This window comes from Chanos chanos, chromosome 3 (genome assembly GCF_902362185.1).
Source record: "Chanos chanos chromosome 3, fChaCha1.1, whole genome shotgun sequence".
Lineage (NCBI taxonomy): Eukaryota > Metazoa > Chordata > Actinopteri > Gonorynchiformes > Chanidae > Chanos > Chanos chanos.
In genome coordinates, this window is record NC_044497.1 from 41,460,815 (window position 1) to 41,486,041 (window position 25,227).

Sequence of the window (25,227 nt, forward strand, 5' to 3'; positions counted from 1 at the left end):
AGTGACTTAATTGCTACCCAACTGTGGTGTAATCTAGAGCATCTAGAGAGTGGAGAATTTTAAGATTGTGAGACACAGAGAGAGAAAGAGCACCTGAAATTTGAATTCCTACTTATTGATTCAGTGGCATATTAAACTATTAAATCACAAATAATTGAATCGCAAACACTTTCCCCAAACTGCATAGAAATGATAAAAAAAGATGTCTGTTTATAGTTATTACCTCATGTGTGATCCTCCATGGTAGGTGAAGTGTCTACTCTTCAGGCAGAAGTTTGTGCAGGGACTACCAGCAGCCCTCAGGGGTAAAATCATCACCAAAAATCAGCCCGGCTTGATGATGGGAATCCCACCAGAGTGCTTAAGTTGCTTTCATGTGTGCTGTATCCAGTGCTTTCTTCCTTACTGTTTGGAAACACCCAGGCATTGGAGTGGCAAAGTGACAGCTACAGGCACCACTTTTCCTGCCATTCCCCCACAACAAAGATATTCAAGGAGGAAAAAGATGGTTGGAAAGAGAGAGGTAGGGAGAGACATGGAGAGAGAGAGAGATGGATGAAAGGACAACAGTAACGAACTGTCCATTGTGAGTAGGGTGAGGTGATGCACAGAGAATTAACAGAGTGACTTGGCATCAAGTGAGTGTGTGTGTGTGTGTGTTTGTGTGTGTGTACCTGATTGCTAGAGCTATCAGACATCTGTGGTGTGAACACACACACAATAAAACACACATACACGCATACACACACACAATGAAATACACTCAATCTAGATCAGGCACGAAAGCACAACATAAGTATGTCCTTTTGTTGTCAGGTGACTGTTTCTGTTGGTTAATGCGTATTCTTTGAAATCTGGAGGTGTTTTCATAACCTCTCTTTTTTTATCCTCTAAGTGGCTTTGTCCTGCAAATGTGTATGTGATCAGATGTGACAGCTGAGGTTCAAAGCTCGCTTAAAATGCCTCTAACATTAAATGATGGAACCAGGCTTGGCAGCAACATTCCGCTGCTGTACGCAAAGCTCAGTTTCAGTTGAAAATCAGATCAAAAGAGCTCAGAATTAATCAAAATCATTTCTGTTAATGAAGATTTCATGGCGCATTGACACATCTTCTCACAACCTTTGAGCATGTAGCACAATGCAAAGTGTGCATCACTGAGGCTTTTTACATCGTGAGGCATCTTGCCTTTCATGTCGAACACGGGGTGAAGTCCTTTTTGTGTTCTTTACATACCACATCATACAAATCAGTATGCATCAAGGTCATATTAATGATATTATGATTATGTTGGTTGCATAGGAACCCATACACAGACAGATTAGAAAAGGCCATTTAAATGCTAAGGTATTTGGGATAAGAATAAGAGGCCTAACAGATAACAGCCAGACTGCCAGCACAGAGGACAAGAACTCAGCATATATTTCTCAGGTCTAATGTTGCATGACAAGGGACCAAGGTTCTGTCAAGGTGAATCAGTTTGTTCCTCTCCTTAAAGACCTTACTTATACAGCCTTCCCTTCTCAGAGTGGAAAGATTTGCAGAGAGGGACTTTGGAGGAAGGAGGAGAAGAAGAGGAAGAAAAAACCCCCACATTATTAAATCCTCCCCCTCTGCCTTCAAGCTTTAAATCAGAGCCAAAAGGACTTTTGAAAATAAAAATGCTATATTTTTGTATTCTAATCTTCCAAGGAGCATTCTTCCAGATGCAACCAGTTACATGAAATATGCATAAGATTTTTTTTTTTATTATTATTATTACTTTTTTAAGAACGCTCTCTGTAGTAAAATCTAAAGGCAGATGTTCCAAAATCGGAATACTAATCCGACAACTTCATTATTATAGATAAACTGTTAACTAATCCATTTGTCTGAGTTTGGGTGTATGTAGTAAAGATGTAAATGGAAGACCTTATTTTTCACAAGCCCCCTAATGTAATCCAATCAGCTGCCCTCACATGGCCCATTATAGTACCTCCAACTAAGAGCATTATTTAATCAAGGCGCATCCTGTTTCATTAGCTTTTTTTCCTGTCATATTATAATGCTCACGTCATCCTGGGGACTTAAATAGAGTACGTGCTGAAGTGTGAAAAAAATATTTCATGAGGTTGTGATCTATATCCATCAGCTATAACATATATGCTGGACAAATCACTTTCAGGTGACAAATTATTCAGATTAACTGCTCTGCAGTCCTCTGATGAGGAACTGATTGCTTTTGAATTATGGCAACTGAGCCTCAGTTGCTCAGTGTTTAGATCTTTGGTATGATGTGTTGAGAAAATACAACAGGACCTGTGAACATGTCAGAATATATCAGATACTAACACAAGAACTAAAAAATAGGACATGTGACATAAGCCCTTGGTATTAATATTTAGTATGAAATTAATGACTGTTCAAAGTTTCTCCTATTTTGTCACCGCATACTGAAATTTAGAAATTTGTGCTTAGTCCATTCATGTTCATGTTCAGGGTGAAAACTGCCTGTTCATTGTGGTGTCCAAAACTAAAATATGTTTTTTATAGAATGGTACTAAAATTTGATAGAATACCATGAAAATTTGTAGTCTCACTGTAGCTCATCTGTCTTTCAGACACACACATGCACACCCACTAGTTTGTTTTCATATCTAAGTGGGGAATTTCTATCAACCCCTACACTACTGTAAGTAAAGAATAATAACATAACCTCTGACCCTAACCTTAGCCCTAACCAAAGAAATATTTTGAGACTTCACCCTTTATTTTACAAATAACAAAAATAAAAAAGTGTTATCAAATGTGTATGTCATCATAATCATGAAGACATTTGGCTCACACAACAAGACAATAGCATGACACACGTTACGCACACACGCGTGTGCGCGTGCACACACACACACACACACACACACACACACACACACACACACACACACACACACACACAATATGAGACCCAGAGCAATGCAACACTTCACAGCTACCCATACAAACTGCTCTTCCATTATCATGGGAGTATTTCAGGGCTGACATTTGAATCACAATTTGTCATTCTCACAGTAGGACCTAGGTTAATGATAATTGCAAGGTCACTGTGAATAGCCTGTAATCTGAAGTGGATTCTTGTTACGAAGTACACATCTGACAGCACATTAGCAAATGACTACTTTTAGTAGTAATTTTAGTGGTTAGCAACCATTTTGGGGGGAGTTATATTTGATACGCAAGTAATGCCTCCCATGAAGGACTGTCTGCTAGAGATGAGGTTGGATCACTATTTCTTGATCTAAAAAAAGGCCTTAAGGACATAATGAGCCATAATGTTCTGGTGTCCAACCTGGCCAAATTCAGCTTCTCAGATAAAGGCATAAATTTGTTTGAGCCATGCTTTAAAAATGTAGGCAATATGTGGTTAGTATTAACAGCAAATCTTCATTTCAGTGGACAAATATGGACATTCATCAGTGTTCAGTTTTGGGACTGACTCTCTTTGTAACCTCCATCAGTTATCTGTGAGAGGCCTGCCAATAACCAGTTCTCTAAGCAGCTCGCCAATGACACACTCATTAATGTATCTGGTAAATCTTCTGGTACCATCTCAAAGCAGCCGAGAGAATGCCTGAATCAAGTGCCAACCTGTCTTGATTCCTCTTGCCTCACACTGAGTGTCAAAAAGACAGAACCAATATGCTTTTTAAGATAAAAAAAACAACAACAACAACAACAACAAAATACAATCTCCACACAGTCATTTCTAGCAAGTGTTTAAAGAGAACCAACAGAACAAGTCACAGAGTTAAAATATCTAGGGATCATCCTGGATTCAAAGAAGCAATTTGATAAGCATTTTAGTAAATTCAACAGAATTGTTATAAGAAATCTCTGCTGTTTCAGATTGATAAGTCCATGTCTGCCTCCTGACAGTGCACTGCTCTTTATCCATTCTTTTGTGTTCAGATGGAAATTAGTGCAAGCCTGAACCATTGTGATACGATACAACTGAAATTTTTTATCAATATGTTTATATTGCCGGTTAATGACTAAACAGCACGACAGGCTCAGGCAGGGAGTTCTCAGGCAGTCTGTACATTATATATATATATATATATATATATATATATATATATATATATATATGGAACAACATATTATGTTTTCCAAGCCCCTTGATTCTAGATTGCTTCTCAGATACTTCAAAGAGTGAGGTGTTTTCTTATAATCTGCATAAATAACTCTTTTTCCCCTCCTGTCTACATAAAATGATTAGTCAGCTCTGTTTAGTTTAAAGTAACCTCAGTTTTCCTTATTCTGAGTTCTTCTCAAGAGATCGGTACCGACTGTTTCTTAATGGAGCTTAGCTTTTAGCTTGCTTTCCTCAGTTATTGTGATGAGAGTGTAAAATGGTGGTGTTCAGCCATGGCCCATTAAGATGAAGAAGCCTGTGTAGGATATTTGAACACACACTAAATGCAGCAAATGGTCCTCAAGGCCAAAATGTAATCTATTCACAGCACCACACCAGACCCATCCAGTCTGGAAGCCTTTTCATAATACCCTGTTCCGTCTTGTTAGTAACTGATATTTTCAAGTGATGCAAGTGAGAAAAATGCTGGTACCATTTCATAAGTTAGTTGCACCCTCCATAGATTACTTGCCACCAAGCGGAGAGAGGATAGACATTAGTAAACAGGTTGTATATAGTGCCACTTGTCGGGTCCTGTAATGTTAGTGCTGTACTGAAAGGCCTGTACTTAAATAAGATGAGTCAAACTTGGTGAGCAACTACAATGAAACAGTGGAATTTCTGTTCACCTTTTCTGGCTTTTTTCAGAAAATCAAGGTTATAAACATGAAAATGAGAGATGTATTTTAAATGTATCAAACGCCTGATATGGGTTACTCCTGCCAAGGTTGAAGTTTTGGCTGAATGACATGTTTTACATCAAAATTCTGAGCATTTCAGAAGTACATATTGATTCTGATTGATGTTCACATGATTATGATCTCAGGATCTCTGTGTGTCTCTCTGTCTTTTTCTGTAGTGTGCAAACCTGGATTCTACAGATCTGCCCTCCAAACTCAGAGCTGCAGTAAATGCCCTCCTCACAGCTTCACCAAGGTGGAGGGCTCCACCTCCTGCCAGTGTGAGCAGGGTTACTATAAACGAGACTCAGACCCTGCCAACATGGCATGCACAAGTAATTATAACAGCCCTTTTACTTCAGCTCACACAGGTTCTGGGATAGAACATTTTTACTGGATGAGCCTCAAAATGTTGAATAAAACAATTTCCAGCCACAGCTTTACAACTAACTAACAGAACACTTAAAATCTTCCAGGACCCCCATCAGCTCCTCGGAATGCAATCTCAAATGTGAATGAGACCAGTGTGTTCCTGGAGTGGACAGCACCAGAAGAGACAGGCGGAAGGAAAGACCTGTGCTACACTATCCAGTGCAAGAAGATCAGTGGAGATCAGGGCCATTATAAGCTGTGCGGGAGCCATGTCCGTTTCTTACCCCAGCGCACTTGTCTGCGGAACACATCTGTCATGGTGGTGGATTTACTGGCACACACCAACTACACCTTTGACGTGGAGGTTGTCAATGGTGTTTCAGAGTTCACCGCACCCCTGCGCCAGTATGTCTCTCTCAACGTTACCACCAACCAGGCAGGTGAGTGGATACTCCAGTATGTCTAGCTGAGTGGAAAAAAAAATCACATGGCTTCTATCCTAAAAATGGCTGGTAACTAAAATGAAATTTCGACATGTTGGAAATGTAGATAGGTAAGGCAGCTATATTAGCTATATTCCAATAATTGCATCATCAGTTAAATAGACGCTTTACTCCTGTAGTGACGTTCCACAAACTAATTATCAATTGTGGTCTTTTGGAAGGGCAGTGTGTCCTTTTTTTTAGCTCAACAGTATTGTGTGCATGTGGATATAGTCATAGAGAAGAGGAGGTTATTCCCATTATTTGTTAAACTAATTGTTAATTATGGTCCTGTGGGCAGTATCTCTGAGCTACAATTTGTAATGATATGGCTTTAAAACAACAGTGACATCCAATTTCCAGGCGCAGGAAACTTCGCATGCACTGTTGAGAGGCAACTTAATGTAGTGTTGAGAGGAGAATTTCATATTTTCGCTATCTTTGTGAAATAATCATTACCTCTTGTTGCACTGTATCTGTTTTAGCGTGCTAAAGATGTCCTCAAAAAGGCTGACTCAAAACTTACCCGCTGAAGCTCAGAGAATCGGCATTACTCACGCAGTGCTCCTAATTCAGAGTCACTGAGGTCTTTGAGTGAGCTGTATAGTGAAGATAATAACCTACGCTGACGTTCAGCTTGTCCTCCAGTTAACCAAATAATGATAAAACTGAAAGCCATAGTCTCTCCTGCCATGCCATGTGTTCAGGATATCAAACCCTATGTAGGACAGGGTCTGCATTACACTAAAAGTCTCTCCTTTGAGAAAGACATGTATTTATATTCATCAAGGTAATAATGATCAAACATACTGATGTATAATCTTATTCATCTGAATGGCAACTGTAATGACTTGGGTTTGCCAAATACAGCTGATCAGGTACCTGCTGTGCACCATGGCATATGTGGTTTTTTTTTTTTTTTTTTTTTACCAATCAGGAAATCTTGTCAAAAAGCAGAAAACCAAACCCTTCGTTTTCCTGTCGTGCGTTTCCTTCGATAATCGGTGAAAGTTGTTTAATTCGAACAATGTGGATGACGAAGAGCTAAATATTTGTAGTTTGTAAAGATTCGATAATGTCGATAGGTGTTTTGTCGGTCCAAATGCGCTGAAGTAAATGACATAGTTACGAATATCATCTTATTGTTAAAGTTACTTTCTTGAAGTCCCGCGCTAAGTCATGACCCAGCGGTGCTTATTGACACCGAGGCGAATGCTAAAAATTTGGTGAAGAACCTATGCCTTATCCCTTGGAGAGGACCAAGCCTTATGTAATACTTGAGCCCAAGGCCTGCTTGCATCAGAACTCCCCGCTGTCGGCGCAGGTGTTGCAGGCGGCAGAAAGGGCAAAAACATTTATTTCCACTTTCTGGTGCGTAATCCATTATCCTGAAGACCGCAGCGTTTTCAACAACCTTTACGAACAACTGCAGCAGTCTAATTTAGGTTGAAATATTTAACACAATATTTGCACTTGTTTCCTCGTCGATTCATCTTTGTCACAAAAACGCCACGGATGCATTTAAGTTGTATACAAAACAGTCTCATGGTGCGTTTATCTAACCGAGAAGATGTAGGTATTTCCCCTGTAGAATAGGCGTCAACATCTGCTCTGCCCATTAAATCAGTAAAATCAGTAGGGATTATGCTCTCAAAACACGTTAATGATGCCAACCAAAAGTGACATTTTCCGTACAAGACGAGCTGGCAGGCTAAGCTTGATGTGAAGGTCCTTCGCGCAGCTACAGAAAATTGCAGGCTACAGACATGGGCCACTGAAGCGGCTAAATGTGAATACAAAAAACGCGGTTGTTTGCTTTTAGAAACGGAGGATTTTCATAATCAGGGCAGTGCGCAGTGCGCACAGATTGATCGAATGCCTACAGATTTTTTGCCCTTTTTCATGTGAACTAGATTTCATTAAAAAAGAAAAAAAAATTCAATTGCTTGCAGGTGCAGGCGTTTACAGTTCAGTTTTAGCATGCATGTGAAGTGCTTTCACATATTCCCGATTATGAATGTCTGTAGGCACACGAGCAGTGGCGTTTGTACAGCCATTCTGTACGCCTTTGATATTATCTCATTGACGGATAACTAATTGACAGATTTGTCTGCCACGAGTTGCCACACTTGATATTGTGAATTGCGTGCATTTAGAGGTGTTTCTGGAAGCCGGTTTCAAGCATTTGTGTATTGCACCATGTGAAGGCAATGTATTCGATATCTGATCCTTTGGCGTCGAAGAGCAGGCTACGCAGATGGTGCCCAATTTGTCATCTCAATAAGTCACTTATTAGCATTTGTTTAGCACTCAGTCTGAATAGTTTTACAGTATTTCATGGTAAAAGGCTACAGCACGGCTGTACTGATAAGAGCTTGTGCCTTCTTACATTAGGTTATACTGATTAGATAATGTTTGTTTGATGAGATGATATGCTGTACAGAACATCTTATTCTCACTGTTTTTTTAAAGACCCTACCCCCCCCCCCCCACACACACACACACACACACAAACACGCACACACACACATACTTAAAGAACATTTCTGACTCTGTAGCCTGTAGTGCTACTCATTTTTCCAAACTTTGTCCATATCTACATGTCATTGTTTCTCTGTTGAAGACTATTTCTCATTGCACTGCCTCAGCAATCATCTTGCGATTCCTTTCAGGTTTTAAACAGGCATATGGTTTGTGTGCGATTGGGTGAATAAGCTTGCTTAAGGCGAGAGGGTACATTTTGCATGCTGGACTGGATTATTACTGAGAGGAACCAGTGTTCTTTGGCTGGCTCTTGCTCTGGTGCCCGCTGGCAGGACTCATATCTCGGCCCGGTTTTGGCTGCCGGGCCACTCTGTGTTGCCAGAGGTTTTCAGCTCGCCTCTCAGCAGGACTCTGCAAACAACACTTGTTTACAAACACAGCCTGTTGAGAGAGCTGCATTGGCAGTCCAACCGGAGCGGTTAAAAGATGACCTCTTGTCTCCAGATGAAGACTGGCAGCCCACTGTGCCAACTTCAGTTAAATTAGTTGCAAATATTAGACTGAAAGATTTTTCACAGTAAAAACCAGCGCTGCCTGAAGTTACCGCTGATCCCGCAAATAGCTGGCAGCGTATTGAGTGTAACTGCTATATTGCACAGCTCAGTGACAAAGTTGTGAGATGCCTCACTGTTGTTAGTGAGATCGCCACTTACAAAAGGTCTGACACTTAATAATAGCAACACTTCCCAATTTCATGTATTAATCAATGTGCTATTGCACTTCCACTGGCACGTTTCCCGTAGTGCAGAGGTGTTCAATCTGCTAATGAACTGAGAGAGAACTTGTCGTTCTGATTCTGATAGGCGTGATGCTTGGAACTCTTTCATATAGGATATTTATCAGATGTAAATGTGAGACATTTTATGTGCACTATGTTATGTTACCTAGTGCTGTATTTTGTTTTGATGGGCCACCTGCTGATGTTTTCACTGCCTGTCATCATAAATTGCTGCTCAAAGTTTTCCCCAGGCTAACCGAAAGCTTATTGAGAATCAATAACTCAAAAGCCGTGTCTCCTGCTTGACTGAAAGTCAACATTTAACAGGCTGCCAGACCGTTTAAGTGGCCCAGGCACCCTCCCACAATACAGCTCTTCTCTGTTTTGCTTCCCTCCAGATCGGATTGCTTCGTATTCTGTTTCAGGCTTTTAAGATAGAAATGATTATAGTTTTGTGTGGCCAGAGGAGGATACGGTTACTCTTTGTCAGGAGAAGAGGGGGGAAAATTGGACTCTTTTTCTCTTCTTCTATCAGCGAGCCCTTTGAGGTCTAAGTGCGGCGCTGTTGCAATGCATTTATCGTATCAGCACCTTAGGGATCATTCCAATGTACTTAAATGCTCTTTATCTCACGGTTACAGTCTAACACTTCCATTCAGCAACAGAAATTTGGATCACATTTCAGCAACCCACATTTAGAAAGGTGACTCTTTTTTTTCTCCTCAGTCAGGGCCATGACATCAGAAGTGGCCTTGAAGGATATGAACAAAGTGAAAGAAAGTGAAGACGGTTTCAGGCATTACTCTGTCTCCATGCTCTAACAAATCTCTTTCAATGAAATATATTTTTTCTTGCCTTTTACCAAGTCATAACCGTAGGCATTACAGTGTAGCCCGACCATTGATAGTCTATGTATACCTACCTGAATTTTGGTATGATATTATAGTAATACTGGGCAAAGGCTGATTTAACTTAGTGATTAGACAGTGGAGAAGCTGGTTCATTAACATAAACTGTTTTTTTCTCTGATTCTGATAAAATTTTACTCGTGATTGTGTTAAATCATTTCTTGGAACATCTTTTTGGTAGAGAGTGTTAAACAGAAGACTGTTAAAATTACTGATCTGATTTTCAAAGGCGTTTTCATCTTTCATAAAAAAATTGAGATAAAACGAATGTCAAGCTATTTGTTTGGATTAACTGTAGACTTTGACAATTTTTTGTATTGTTAAAGCACAATAGAAAGTCATTACCTGGTTTCGTAAAACACGGCGATGTTGTTTTTTTTTTCTTTTCATGTTTTTATGCTTTAAATACCACAGATAACAACAATACAAGACATAAAATGAAGAATATAGGCATTTTCAATATATTGCATCACTTACCAGCCACAAGGCATGAAAAGGGTTTTTTTGTTGTTGTTGTTGTTGTTGCTTTGGACTAAACAGTAGAACTCTTCTTTTCACAGCCCCATCTCCCATCAGCGTGGTCAAGAAAGGCAAGACGGGAAAGAACAGCATCACCGTGTCCTGGCAGGAGCCTGACAGGCCCAATGGGATCATTTTGGAGTACGAGATCAAGTACTTTGAGAAGGTAATCAGAAGATGCGGTAGTTTCTCTCACAGAAGGGTCACATACTCTTTCTGTGCAAATGGAACCAGGTACTGCACCCCTGTTTTGTTTTAACAGCACTGACTCGAAAAGTCTTCAGGTAGGACACTGTGTCTTTTCTTTAATGTCACAACTCAGACCTCCTCCTTTGAGGGTTAAAAGTTATTCAACTCAACTGGACTACAAAAACAAATGGACTAAAAAAAATTTTTTTTTTTAAATCTGAATTATTCCCGTAATGTTTTACATTTATGAACTTGTACTTGTGGAGATAGACCTTTGAGATTCCGGATTTCACTGAGCCAATTAGTATTAAGTGATCTATCACTGTAACACATTCAGTGATGTACAATGTTCTAGTCATAGAGACAGCCAGGCACTTCCTCTGGCAACACGGCTCAAAAAACTTGAAACCAAATCTGCCTTGATTTCCAATCCTGATAGCTTGTCAACCTGTGGCCTTTGCCTATGGTGCTTGAAGAAAAATGTCGCCGAAACTAAACAAAACTCCTGCCTGAGCTCAGTGTAAGGCCTGGTCTGGGAAATGCTGATATGAAACACTTGGAAAAAAAAAAAAAGAGGTGACTCTCCACCCTTAACACACCCCCCCCCCCCCCCCTTCTTCAGTGTAGGAGCTAACGGACGGGCCATTTAACTCAGTGCCCTAAAACCATAGCAACGAGAAGTACGAAACTGATCCTCTCTCTCTGGGGATGAAGGTTATTTTCTTTGAATGCTTTTTTTACTCCTTCTCTCAGTCCCTCTTTCTATTCTGACATTTTTTTTTCTGTTTTGGGGGGGCAATGAAGGATCAGGAGACAAGCTACACCATCATCAAGTCAAAGGAGACAGAGGTTGTTGCAGACGGACTGAAGCCCTCCTCTGTCTACATCTTCCAGATCAGAGCACGCACGTCCGCAGGCTACGGCAGCTTCAGTCGACGCTTTGAGTTTGAAACGAGCCCCTATTGTAAGTCAGTTAATCGCACTACAGGAACAGCAGAAACCAAAAAAAAAAAAAAGATTGTATTAAACAGAAACAGTTTAATCATTTGTGATTTTTTTGTTCATTTTTCACAATCTGTGTTGGTAGACAGGAGATGGCTGGGGGGTGAGCAATAAACATCTCAGTTTTACCGAATAATATAAAGTACAGATTGCATAAAATTGTTTTTGTTGTTATATATTTTTTTGTAATCAACAACTGACAAGTTTATCTTATTTTATTGTCAATGTGAGTACTAAAGCCTCATCTCAGACAGACAGATACAGAGGCGCTCCAAGCTCCTTTATACCGGCCCCTCCCCCTCATGTCCACTGTGTGTGTTCCAGTAGTAGCTGCATCCAGTGACCAGGGCCAGGTTCCCATCATCGCTGTGGCCATCACTGTGGGTGTCATCCTGCTGGCAGTAGTCACGGGCTTCCTTCTCAGTGGCAGGTAAGAATGATCCAGGCCATTGGATTTAAATACCATTCATGCTTCATTTATACATCTGTTTGATCTGTCCTTATGGCGCTGTGATGTGTGACTGCAGTACAGTGACGTCTATTAGAATGACATGACACTGTAGATAAGTAGAAACATGTCTACAGCATTAATGCCTCTTTAAATTCTGCATTTCCCTGATGAGGTTGTCATATATATCCTGTTTAAAGATATATTAAATTAGCTCTTTTGACATAGTCTGGAGAATAGTCTCTACATGGAAATGAATTTCAAGCATATTGGCCAGCAGAGAAATGTACACAGGGATTAACCGTCATGTTATCAGTAGTGTTGGCCCTGAAGTGGAAATGCAGGGCTACCTCCTTAATGTAAACACTCCACTGAGAGACTGTTCCATCATTGCCACATACAATAGCTGAGCAGGAAAAAAACCCCAGTGATAATATCCTGCTACACATATGCTGTCTCCAACGCGGAGGCCACAGCTGCACATGTCATTGTTTGAAAAATGTCAGAGGAAACAAATGGAAAAGCAGTTTACTTTCTAGTAAAAGTGTTAGGTGGTGTATCTGAAGAGCTTAATAATGCTTGTAAGGTACTGTATGTGTGAACACTCATTTGACAATATCTATCTAGATACAAACTATAAATTAAGATAACATATTCCTCAGAGGTATATACCCTATCGTCATCATAATCATCATCATCATCATCATCAAGTAAAGAGTGTTGTATGTGGAACAAATTTGCACCATCCTTTGTCCATTCAGGGGATGTGGCCAGGTAACTAATGGCCTGTCAGTGGAAAGCCCTGACAACAGAGGGCTGCTACGATTCCATTTTCACTGTGAAGGACGTGTCTACTTGTCCATTTTCCAAAGGCCTGAAATTTAGAACAGGGTGAGAGGGAGGGTTGGCAGTCTGAGGCCATTTCTCTTCCTGACCTGTTTGTAACGATACGTTTTTTCCACCTGTGCCCTTGAACTGAAGCATAACCCTTAATTTGATGCTGTCAAGTTCTCACAGAGATTTACACAATGGGTCCGAGGTAGGGCCAGAAAAAAAAACTCAAGGAAGTGAGAGGAATTTCTAACAAGCTTCCCCTGACCGTGCTATGAAACACAGCTCGATTGTTCAAACAGGGACCCAGGCATGCTTCAAGGACAAAGTGGGTTTGAAGCATTCACAGTTAAGAGTGTATCAGCGTATCATTTAAACCTGCAACCATGACACCTCTTTGACCCATAAAGGTTCCAGAAAGAGCACTTGCGTAGAAAGCTATCAGAGTTGTTAATATGTCACAGTCGACTATTTGGCCAGCGTTTATTCATGAATGAACCGCATGTGGGGCTGTTAGAGGGCTGTTACACTGCTCTGTCCTTGGGCCTGGCTTCAAATGACATGGAAAAGCTATCATGGGAACTTGACGATTATGAGTGTCCTGAAAATATTGAGTAATCACTCCCAGTCTAATGCTACTCACTGGATCAAAGCTGGGGTCTTAATAGCTCTTTTTATACTGACGGGCTGGAAATCTCACATGACAGGATGAGTGAAAGTGACATCAAACCAGAATGTTCAGAGTTATTCAGGCTAATCCACGATGGTGTGCCAACACGCTCATGCAATGCTTAGTCACTTTGCCCGTATAATAAAGCAGAGACCTCTCATTTTCATTGTGATGTCACAGACTGGCTGATGGGAGCAACAGTCTGATGAAACGTTGATAGAAGTGGAGCACAGGAAGTGGTAGAGCTCTTGGGATCCTGCGCTAGTCTGATTCATTGGCTCCAGTGAACTGAATACACTGCTCTCTCCCCAGAGGCCAGAGGCAAACAGCTGAATCCTGCTGGATTAGAGCCTTGCTTCTCTGGCTCGCCCAAAATACACACCAGAGAACAGTCAGAGCCACATCCATGCTGTTCTCACAGACCACTAAAGGTCTCTCTAATACCTGAAATGGATGTATATCCTATGGATAATGAATCGTTGATTATCAGCAGTGACATTTGATATTTGATTGATATTTGATGTTAATATTTGAAATCGATTGGTCTTCACAGTGATATTTACAGTATGCAATATGAGCATGTTGACTTATGGTGTGGGCAAAAAAAAAAAAAAAGTTAACAATATTATAAACCTGGGTGACTCGACAAGTGGTAGAGTGGCAGTGGTAGAGAGATCAAGCTGCCGTGCGTCAAATCAGATACACCTTGACCAAGCGGATGCACTCTTCACAGGTTTTGTAACGTAGCTCGTTTGAACTGCGAGAACATCACTGCACTGTCATAACACTAACTCAAATGCCGTCCTCAGCAACTGTGTCTCCGTGCTGAGACAGGATGTTTACGTTCCTTACACAAAACTGATACATGCAAACAAAGACACACACACACACACACACACACACACACACACACACATAGATACAAATAAGCAACATCAGCCAGAGGAAACACTGAGCAGCACATTATGTGCAGAGCAGACCGCTGTGTTTCTGTATCTGTGTTTAGCCAGTGTGTGCTGGATAGCCATCTCTAGAGTCTGGCTTTGCTGAGAGCAAGATAAACCCATTAGCAGCTTTCCTCTCCAATCTGTTTACTACACACACTTTATCTATTGGGCGGAATTTCAATTAAGAATGCCACATTTGACAGAGAGACAGAGAGAGAGAGAGCAGTATCAAGGGAAGACCCATTGATGAGTATGAAGTATTCAGTGATGGAGTGTTTGTTTTGTTCTGTCTCCTAGACGCTGTGGCTACAGCAAGGCCAAGCAGGATCCAGAGGAAGAGAAGATGCACTTTCACAATGGCCACAGTAAGTCATGTGAAGGGGAAATGAATGGGTTCACTCAGAGTTCAGCTTTCATAGTTGAGCCTGTCCTTAGCTTTGATGTGAGAGAGAAATCATCAGAGCATCGCTGTTTATGACTATTTCTATTCTAGCAAGAAACCTCCCTCCAACAACCTTAGGTCACACAAAAAGAGTAGAAAAAGGATGTGACATTCAATTTGTTTGTGATGTTTATTTTGCAACATGCAAAATGAACTATTTCTAGTGGATTGTATGGTAATGACAATATTTTATTCAACTGTAGTGCAAGTAAAAAAAAAAAAATCATGCTTAGACATTTTGTGCTGACGCATTTTCTACTGATGTGTCCTTTCATGTAGTTTTTCCATGCAGGACACAAAAATATCTTTCATTGTTTGTCCCATGTTACATGTCTCTTGTTTTTTGTATATGGTTGTGAAGAAAACTGAACATTCTCTAGAGATAGACCTCACATGTCCATCTTCTTCTCACTCTCTAGCGTAACACCTTTCATGTTGTGTTATGTTACCCCCCCCCCCCCCCCCCCCCCCCAGTCCTGTCCCTTGTCCCTCTTCTGGGAAAGCTGTAAAGTGGTGCGAATGAAATATTTCCATCTCTCTTTCTTTTCACAGTCCAGTTCCCTGGAGTGCGCACATATATTGATCCTCACACCTATGAAGATCCAAACCAGGCTGTCCACGAGTTTGCCAAAGAGATTGATGTATCATGCATTACAATAGAGCGGGTGATAGGCGCCGGTGAGTGAGTTATGCAGATATAAAACAGCAAGCACAGAGGAGAATTTCAATTAGGCCTTAGACGCAGTGTTCTGAAAACCTAAGCCTGCACTTTTTCAATATAGTACAGGTCTCAGCTGATTGCCAGAGTCATATTTCAGTTACATTTTACATATGACTTACATATGACCGTCTTACATTTTAAATGTATGAAATAACAGCATTTATGCCTCATATATGAGATAAGACGTCAGAACCATGAGATTTGATGAATAGAACTGGAGTTTAAGTGAACGGAATGATACAGTAGAGTGGTTTTGCAGAGGTCACATCTGTCCATAAAGGAACTGGAGTCCAGCGGGAGATGTCAGGTTTCCCTGGCCAGGCCTCATTGGCTGTGCTTTTTTCTGTACTGGGTTGCAGGTGAGTTTGGGGAGGTGTGCAGTGGGCCCCTCAGACTGCCCGGAAAGAGAGAGATCCAAGTGGCCATTAAAACTCTGAAGGCAGGCTACACAGAGAAGCAAAGGCGGGACTTCCTGGCTGAGGCCAGCATCATGGGCCAGTTTGATCACCCTAACATCATCCACCTGGAGGGAGTGGTTACCAAAAGTGAGTATTTAGATATGTCCTGATAAAGGGAGAACTTGATCTGAAAGCAAATTAGCAGCAACTGAAAACATTCACCATAAACATGTTTATCCACATTACATCTTGTGATTAGTGGAATGCAGTGGAAGTAGTTTCTAGATTAAGTTAACCTTATAATGCAATTATGCTTTACAGCAGGTCATGGAGAATGTAGACTTTGATAAATGTGTCCAATGCCATATCTATTCTGTTTAAAGGTAAGCCAGTGATGATTATAACGGAATACATGGAGAATGGATCTCTCGACACATTTTTAAAGGCAAGTGTACTTATTTCACTTCAGATGTGCCATAATTGAGCCAGTATCTTGCTTTGTGATCACTGTATTGGCAGTTGTTAATACGTTTTAAGTTAACTTTAGCTATATGATGTTAATTCTTATGTTATAACTGCCATTGTTACATTAACAAAGATGATTGATATTTTGCCTGCAGACATATAGAGTGTTTGGAAATTGACCACACTGTATAAACTGAACAGCTGTGTGGATTTTATCATTCATCTCTCACATAAATGATCTTCCTCTCTAACAGAAGAATGATGGGCAGTTCACAGTGATCCAGTTGGTGGGTATGTTGAGGGGTATTGCTTCAGGCATGCGCTACCTCTCTGACATGGGCTACGTGCACCGTGACCTGGCCGCACGCAACATCCTGGTCAACAGCAACCTGGTGTGCAAGGTGTCAGATTTTGGCTTGTCCAGAGTGTTGGAGGATGACCCCGAGGCCGCATACACCACACGAGTACGTCTATTACTCCTCACACACAAAGACAGACATTCAGATCTACAAACAGAAAATGAGTCATTGTCTCTACCCTTGTCCTGCCATTAACTCCTCTCTAATGTGACAAAAGTACAGGTATTAAAATACAGGGTATTAAATACAGGAATTAAAAAGAGTTTCTTTCTCTCTCTCTCTCTCTCTCTCTCTCACACACAAAAGCAGCAAGTATTCAGAACATCATAAGCTGAATCCTTCACAGGCCCATCCACTAACTCTCTGTGCTGGCTTGATGTCAGCTTTGTAGGCTGCTGTTAGATAGGCTATTAATAAAGACAGTGTGGGATGATGGGAGAGACACACTGCTGACAGAGAGATAATTAGAGGCTTGCCGTTGGTTGCGGTAATTGGTGCCAGCATTGTGATTTTTTTTTCTTTTTTTTTTTTACTGTTTCATTGGTGTTTCCACTACACCATCTCGTTGTGGTGCAAGAGTGTCGGATGTTCAGAACCCTGCGTGTGATTATGCCATCTTCACCGCACTCCAAACCTGCAAATTGAGATGTGCCTCCCAAAGAGCGTGGTGAATGTGTGTGTGTGACAGACCTGTCAGAGTTTTGAGACAGGCAAGCTCCAGGACATCCAATTAGCAGCCCTCCTGCCTTAACTCGAAGACTGTCCACAGCTTTCTGTCACGGATTTTTGCCATGAGACATGTTTTCTCACAGCTCTGAACTGGAATGATAAGCACCCATAAAGATGCTGTGACAGAAAATGGTCTGACTGCTGTCTGGTATTCTCTCACGCAGGGTGGGAAGATTCCTATCAGGTGGACAGCTCCCGAGGCCATCGCTTTCCGTAAGTTCACGTCAGCCAGCGACGTCTGGAGCTACGGAATTGTCATGTGGGAGGTGATGTCGTACGGAGAGAGGCCATACTGGGAAATGAGCAATCAAGACGTAAGTAGCTTCGTCGTTCTGCTACGTCAAACTTAAGCATGAAGTTGTCGAACGTGTGGTTGAACGATGTGATGTGGAGATGAGACAACAGGGATGATTCAGAGTCGCTGTTTAAACCAATAAATTGTACCGGCGAGTGAGTGTAATGGTGTCTCTAAGAATCAATCTTTGAATTGTCAGTTAATGTTTTTAAATTGTTGAACTGACTTTTATGAATTGTTTGAGTTTGAGTGATATGAGCAATGGACTGATGTTATCTGTAAACACTACTGTAAAAAGTGTTTCTGTTACTCATTCTCTCTCATGCTCCAATCAGAAGGACTGACTCTTTAATGAATACGATTATTTAAACTGATAAGAAGTAAAACAAGAAATACATCCAAATGGCTTCCAATGCTTAATAATGGCAAAATTAATTTGGCTGGTAATTCAACATGTTAGCAACAAGTTTGGGGTTTTGTAACATTAGTTGTTAGTGGCTTAGTGGTTGTAGCACCGATAATATGTTAATAGTAAAACGCGTGTCCGCCAACGTACATCAAAATTGTGAAGTAGAAGGGGCACGTTTTATGTGTGTTTAAAAAGAAAAAAATCCAGAAATCAGTTAGTCTGACATGTGACTGTTTTCAGTGGAACACATCAATCCACTCTGACTCATTAAAACTTTTTTGCTCAACTAACTTGATTAGCTGCTCATACCAGCTGCCAGTCACCATGGAAAATTAGATTTGTGTATATCTTTTGTACATGAAGTATCAACAGTATTTTTAAAATATGTCTAATTCTATCCTCTTCCAGAAATGCTTTCATCGTGGTGATTAGAGATGATTAGAATGCCATTAATTATATACTGTGGCAAATGTGGCGAGGCATGTGTATAATATATTGGCCATGGGGGAGGGATTAAATGTAACAGTCTAAAAATAGACTGAAGTAGAGACAGGGAAATTCACAGTTTAACTGAAGTTATTGAACAAAGCCATCAAGAACATGGACCTGCCTGGAGGGGGTAAAGAGTCTTTTCTGATTTGACAGAGGAACAGCCAGGAGGCAGGTGAAAGGTTACGGGCATATGAACAGTGGAATGAGATCACAAGGGAGGTGCTAGAAAAGCAGTTTGTGACTGGAGAAGAAGTAGATACTTAGACGTTAAGACAAATGCACTTCTAGATGTAGGTGGAGGGTAAAATACATTGGCTTCTTTCACAAAACCACAGATTTATGAAATTCACCCTTAACAATAATGATTGGGCAGGCTTTCAGAAGAGCAAAGAGTTGTCCATTTGTAGGTGATATATTATAATATCATTTTTAAAATATCATTTCATACCGCCTGCGCGAATTGTGTGCTATAGAATAGCGAGGATATTCATGGGAAAAAATAACACTCCCACCTTGTATACAGTTGTTGTTTTTGCTTGTGGAGATGCGTTGTATGGGGCTCCTGCCATGTGTCAGTATAAGAGATGATGTGTCTATTTGCAGGGAGATGAAAAGGGAGGCAAGGCAGACTTCAAGTTTTCAAATCAGGTCCCTCAAGGAGGTGCAATTTCAAGTCATGGTTTTTTATCAAGTTGTGTGACCCCCCCCCCCTCTCCTCTCCCCCCACCCCGCTATGATGGCTTCATCCCCAGTCTCAGATCCTGCATTCTGCTTCATCATTAAGCTTCATCAGGCACACTAGGGAAGCAGCAAACTTATTTGATGTATTATTTAATGCCTGCATGAGGGTTTTTTTTTTTCTCAGATCTCATTGCACTGCAAGTCTCAGTCATCTTCTTTTTCTTCTTCTTCTTCTTCTTCTTCTTCTTCTTCTTCTTCTTTTTCTTCTTTTTCTTGCTGTCGGGGGATGTTGCTTTCTGAGCTGCTCTTGTTTTTTTGTGTGTGTGGTGTGGGAGCTGGGCAGATTGCTGGAACATCTGAGGGGAAGAGAGGGCGGCATCATCCCATGACGCATTGCTACTCTGCCCCTGGCATTTATCCACACCTCAAATAATCTAACCAAACAGAGCAGGCTCTGCTATTTACCCATGCTGCACTGCACATGAGCCACTTGTAGGCTCTATACTGAGTTTGTTTGTCAGGAGGAAGCGGAGGGTTGTTTATGTATAAGTATCATCACAAGTGATATTTCCTGATATCGCTTGGTGCGTGTGTATTACTGATTTAATAGACTAGAATAGAGTGCTAGTCATGCAAGTTTCTCTCCCGACTCTCTCTGAGTTGCCTAAAAATCGATGAATTTGTGTGTGTGTGTGTGTGTGTGTGTGTGTGTGTGTGTGTGTGTGCGTGCGTGCGTGCGTGTGCATGTGTGTGTGTACTCTTCTATCAGGTGATTAAAGCAGTAGAGGAGAACTATAGGCTGCCAGGGCCAATGGACTGTCCCACTGCTCTCTACCACCTAATGATGGACTGTTGGCAGAAGGACAGAAACAGTCGGCCCAAGTTTGAGGAGATCGTCAGTCTTCTAGACAAACTTATCCGTAATCCCAGTAGCCTGAAAAGCCTCGTCAACACTTCTAACAGGTAGGGCATATTCATTTTCTCTTTAGTTTTATGTTCAGCCTTTTTAAAATTTCTTTACTGTTGTCTTTGGTCAGTCTTATATATATTAATTGTTATGTCATTCTCTCAGTAAATATATATTTTTGAGTATTCTTTTCCCACTGTTTTCCTTCCCTGTAAACACAATCTCTGTTCTCTGTTTAACTAGACTAATTTTCATAAATGTTAAGCACCAATCAAATTTACTGGTGTTCCGATTTATGACAGTTCATTTAGGGACTATAAACATAAAAAGTGTGTCTTGTCTGTAAAATGTTGATAACTGAGCATGAACACTTCTCTACATGGCTGTCAGAAAAGATCAAGATTTAATAACACTTGCAACAGCTAACCCTTCAAATCCCATGATTTAATGTTGAATTAAGCAGAACAGACAGCATACAAATGACCTCCAATTATGATGATTACACGCCATCAAATATATTCTCAGACGCTGAGGATTGCATTTTTTATTGTATTTTTACATGCTGGAATAATTTATCACCTGTAATTGCATTATGTAATTAGTCATGATTTAATATGAAATTGATTTGAAGTTAAAAAGAATGCATTTAACAGTTGTGCATGTTATTCTGTATTTTGCCTTGTTTCATATCAGGACCTGTAAGTATTAATGATGCAGTTTGTATTTAAATGTGTTTTTATCATGAGACAAATTTCACACGGCAGCACTAATATTAAAAGCAAATGATACTCCATGTATTGCACATAGTATGTTGGTCATCACTGATATGTGTCTCTAATTTGACATGGAATCATTTTGCATTCTATTCTTTAAGAGCAAAATTAAAGTAGATAAAGAAAACAATAACATAAAGCATTTTTTTTATGAATACATTGTTCTTCCTTTCTTTCTTTCTTTCTGTAAGAGCCTTATGTACAGTCAGCTGTTTCTGCAGATGCAGTGAATATGTAAAATACAGTATCCAGAACACAGTGTATATGTAACATTCTTCTGTTTCTGTTGGATATCTGCATCTATTAGTTGACTAGTCTATTTGTCTTTCCCACAGGGTGTCCAATTTATTAGTGGAGCCCAGCAGCACAGAGCTCAGTGTATACAGCTCTGTAGGGGAATGGTTGGAAGCCATAAAAATGGGTCGATACACCGAGCTTTTCATGGAAAGTGGATACACTTCAGTAGACGTGGTCGCTCAGATGACCTTGGAGTGAGTCTGGACGTCTTGGGTTCTTGATGGGGGATTGCGGGCTTTGTTTCCCTTTCCTGTACACTTAGAGCAGATTTATGAGAAATATACAGAATGCTTTTAGAAGTTTTCAACAGCTTTTCAAGCCGACCCGATTTGTAGGTGTTGTAGTTTTGGTGTTTGGAAAAAGGATATATTAGTAACAGTTTATTCTTACTATGCCGCTTTTGACAGCAATTCCCAACATGAATTAAATATTTCTATAGATTTCTCAATTGATCCACAAATGAAACTTTAATTAAATATATTTAATATTAAACATGAATATCATCATTCATTGATATTTGTTATTGCAGTGACTTGAGGAGGGTTGGTGTGAACCTGGCCGGGCACCAGAAAAAGATCCTTAACAGTATACAAGAGATGCGAGTCCAGATGATGAATGCTACGCTGGCCATCTGAGGACATGCTCAGACATGTCTAAGACTGTAGCCTTGCACTTTCTACCACAGACAACTAGTAACTGAAGGGAATTATTTAAAAAAAAGAGGGGGAACAAAAACATACTGATACTGTATAAACCAAGAGACAAGAAATGCGGAGATAAAGTTGTCGAGCGAACCGTTTTTTTTTTTTGTTGTTGTTGTTTTTTTGGAGCACAGCTCCTTGGCTGAGCGTTTTTTTAGATTTCAGAGGGACTAACGGGAGCGTGTTGAGCGGACATTTCCCAAACGGTGGCACATTCCCGGGAATGATTCTGACATGGAGGTCAGCCGTCTCTGGGCCGAATGTATAGCACTTTTTCCAGAGCTGTTTCAAGGGTAACATTACCTCCAGAAAGCCACTAGATGTAACAGTCAGGATAAAGCTGTGCTTTCACTGAAAATCCCTCAGAAAGGAGTCGATGCAGTAAAGATTTGTTTGAAATTATTTGTTGAAGTAATGAACTGCTCTGTATTACATAGCAATAGTAGATAGCTCAATGTCTTTTCCTTTCATTTCTTTTACCTGATTCCAACAAGATGAAGTAATGGACATGTAAAATAATTCTTCTATTGCACAAAATATGTGTCTTAATACAGGGGTGGTTAAATATATACGGAGCGTGATGCACTTCAGCAAAATTATTACAGTACTGTTTATTTATTCCTGCACATAGTTAATAACTCTATTTGTAAATACTGTACAGTTAGCAAACATATCCATTCATATTCCGTTTAGGCAACGTAAGACTAGAGATCGGAGGGAGTATCTAACAGTGAATGCTCAATATGTTCAGGTTTGTTAATGCTCATAATATTTCTCAGTGCTTCATGAGGAAGTGTACAACTGCTGCCGCACTTGATGGGTGAAACATGTTCGTGATTCTTCCATGTTGATACTTTAAATTATTGACTATTTATTTCTGCTCCTTTTTCACCTGGCGGATCATGTCAGGACTCTTTGTTGTTTTATTTATATTTTGTTTAGTTGATGAAATGAGCACAAATCTTGGGAATCATACAGTTCTGAGATAAAATGACTGCTTTTGAAATGGGAATGAATATTTCAAACAGATAAATTGTCTGTATCTGCTGAGCTGAATAATTATGACAACAAAAATTAGCTTCATAATATATGGCAATAGTCTTACACTGGGGACACATAGATTTAATTATTTCCACATAGATGATTTTTCGTGAAGTTCATATCCATATTTTGTTTTCCAGTTTACCTTGAAATGTATTGGTAATATCAATATCGGATCATAAATCTCTTCTGTTCTTATGTGAACGACTTTGCAGGGCTGTTTGGAGCTGTTCAGTGAATGCACCATACCATCATTTCAAACCTCATCTCATTTTTGCTCTCATAAGTACATTCAAACCCGTGTTTTCTCCAATAACATATCTTTTACCTTTTGAAGCTTGGTTGTGGTGATTAAAATGGGTTGACATCTTAATAATTAATTGATATTCAATGAAAAAATTATATATGCTCATTCAACTGAAAGAACAACAACAAGAACAACAAAACTGTTTGATTTTATGCTATAAACTGAGTCATTAAGTATGAAGTGCCTCCTTTTGTTAATTCAGAGTTTAGGTTACTCAATAAATCTTTTACTTCTGAGAATAATGTATCACTTTACAATGTCAGATAACAGTGAGTTTACAGATCCAGGTTCTCTAATTTTACATCTAAAACCAGTAATTATTTTATTATACAATATCTCATAATCCGGTTGACCAGATGTTCTGATGGATGTAGATAACATTAAAATCTATGAAATTTGATTTGCACTTTATCAGTAGGTCATGCTTCTGATATGTAATTTGGAATTACAAAACTAATTTTTGTGTTTTTGGTACTTTTGCTACAAGTTTCTACAGGGTTCAAACAAAACATGGAAAATACTTAAGAGTGATTATCAGCCTAATAAACAAATCTGAGGCATCTTTGTTGAATAAAATAGGTTAGTAAATGAAGCACATGGTTTTTCTGAACAAAAATATTGTTGCCTGAATGAATCAGTACAGTATTATAATACAGTAATTCAAAGTTGTTGCTATGGTTATGTAAATGTCCAAAATACTTGTCATCATAAAAGGGGTTGTTCTCCTGTAAATCTACTAGTGTGATCAGAACTTAACTTTTCCTCTTTCAGTGTTCGTATGTAAAGAAAATGCTATTTGCAACAGAACTCTCTTTTCTCTGCTGAATGTTCAGGAGTGTTTGATGTGGCAACCTACCAAATTTATTTTCAGCAATACCACAGTGGCGCTGTGAAATAATTGTTCTTTTGAAATACCAAAATAGGATAATTTGGATGAAGAAATTCTATCAGTTTGCATCAGTTTGGAAGTGTGAATACAATAAAAAAAAACAGTTGTATAGTATTTCTCCTCAATGTCCCGGTGAGTGAGTTATCAGTTTTATCTGAAGGAAAGCTCCAAATTTATTTTGAGCCAACCTCAAATGAGGTTTTAGTACAGGCCACATACGCCTCAAAACCAGTTAACTGAAAAACAATGAAACTTTTTTTTTTGTCTGTCTGTGACCATGTAGCATCTGCCCTCTCAGTTTATGTTTTAAAGTTCCTTTCATAAATGATCATACTTTAGGACAAAGTTTTGTAAGAATATTTTACTTGTTACAATAACAGTGGTTATTGTTATATCAGCTTTGTTAAACAAAACCAAAACATTAATTCATTGTATTTTTCCCTTGCATACTTATCTGCATGTGTTCCAGTCATCTGTGTTACTCACTGCAATAAGCACATTACATTGGTTCAGAATGCCAAAAGTACAGTCAAAATCACAGCAGATATACTGTAAAATGTGTTAGACATACTCAGATATGTAAGGGACACAACTCTAAGTAAAAACAGTTACCATTTCAAATAGAGTCTTTACTAATTAGTCTAGAGCCTTTTACCAAAAGGAACTTAGATCTTCCTTTCACATGAATTGGCATCCATGCTGCAAGGGCAAAGAGAAATCTGTGCATGGATTTGAGGTGCGTTGTGGTCCAATGCGTCTTCTTCAATTAGTTTAATCAAGGTATTAGAATTAGTAGGCTCATATCTGTTCCAATAGACAAAATATAAAAGCACAGAAAAA

At 39.8% G+C, this 25,227-nt stretch overlaps 1 protein-coding gene across 2 annotated transcripts in view; it reads left to right on the plus strand.

Moving 5' to 3' along the window:
* Window positions 1-23,737, plus strand: part of epha5 (EPH receptor A5) — a 42,103-nt gene extending 18,366 nt beyond the window's left edge. The window contains exons 4-17 of one of the 2 annotated variants that reach the window (XM_030767000.1): window positions 5,031-5,186; window positions 5,328-5,663; window positions 10,436-10,560; window positions 11,388-11,547; window positions 11,910-12,015; window positions 14,779-14,846; window positions 15,476-15,601; window positions 16,004-16,189; window positions 16,426-16,487; window positions 16,762-16,971; window positions 17,760-17,909; window positions 20,242-20,435; window positions 21,488-21,643; window positions 21,979-23,737. In XM_030767000.1, the coding sequence (XP_030622860.1) occupies window positions 5,031-5,186; window positions 5,328-5,663; window positions 10,436-10,560; window positions 11,388-11,547; window positions 11,910-12,015; window positions 14,779-14,846; window positions 15,476-15,601; window positions 16,004-16,189; window positions 16,426-16,487; window positions 16,762-16,971; window positions 17,760-17,909; window positions 20,242-20,435; window positions 21,488-21,643; window positions 21,979-22,084 (2,141 nt within the window). In that variant the 3' untranslated portion in view covers window positions 22,085-23,737. The remainder of the gene's footprint in view (window positions 1-5,030; window positions 5,187-5,327; window positions 5,664-10,435; window positions 10,561-11,387; window positions 11,548-11,909; window positions 12,016-14,778; window positions 14,847-15,475; window positions 15,602-16,003; window positions 16,190-16,425; window positions 16,488-16,761; window positions 16,972-17,759; window positions 17,910-20,241; window positions 20,436-21,487; window positions 21,644-21,978) is intronic. The other variant, XM_030767001.1, reaches the window with a different exon arrangement.
* The last annotated feature ends 1,490 nt before the right edge of the window (window positions 23,738-25,227 follow it).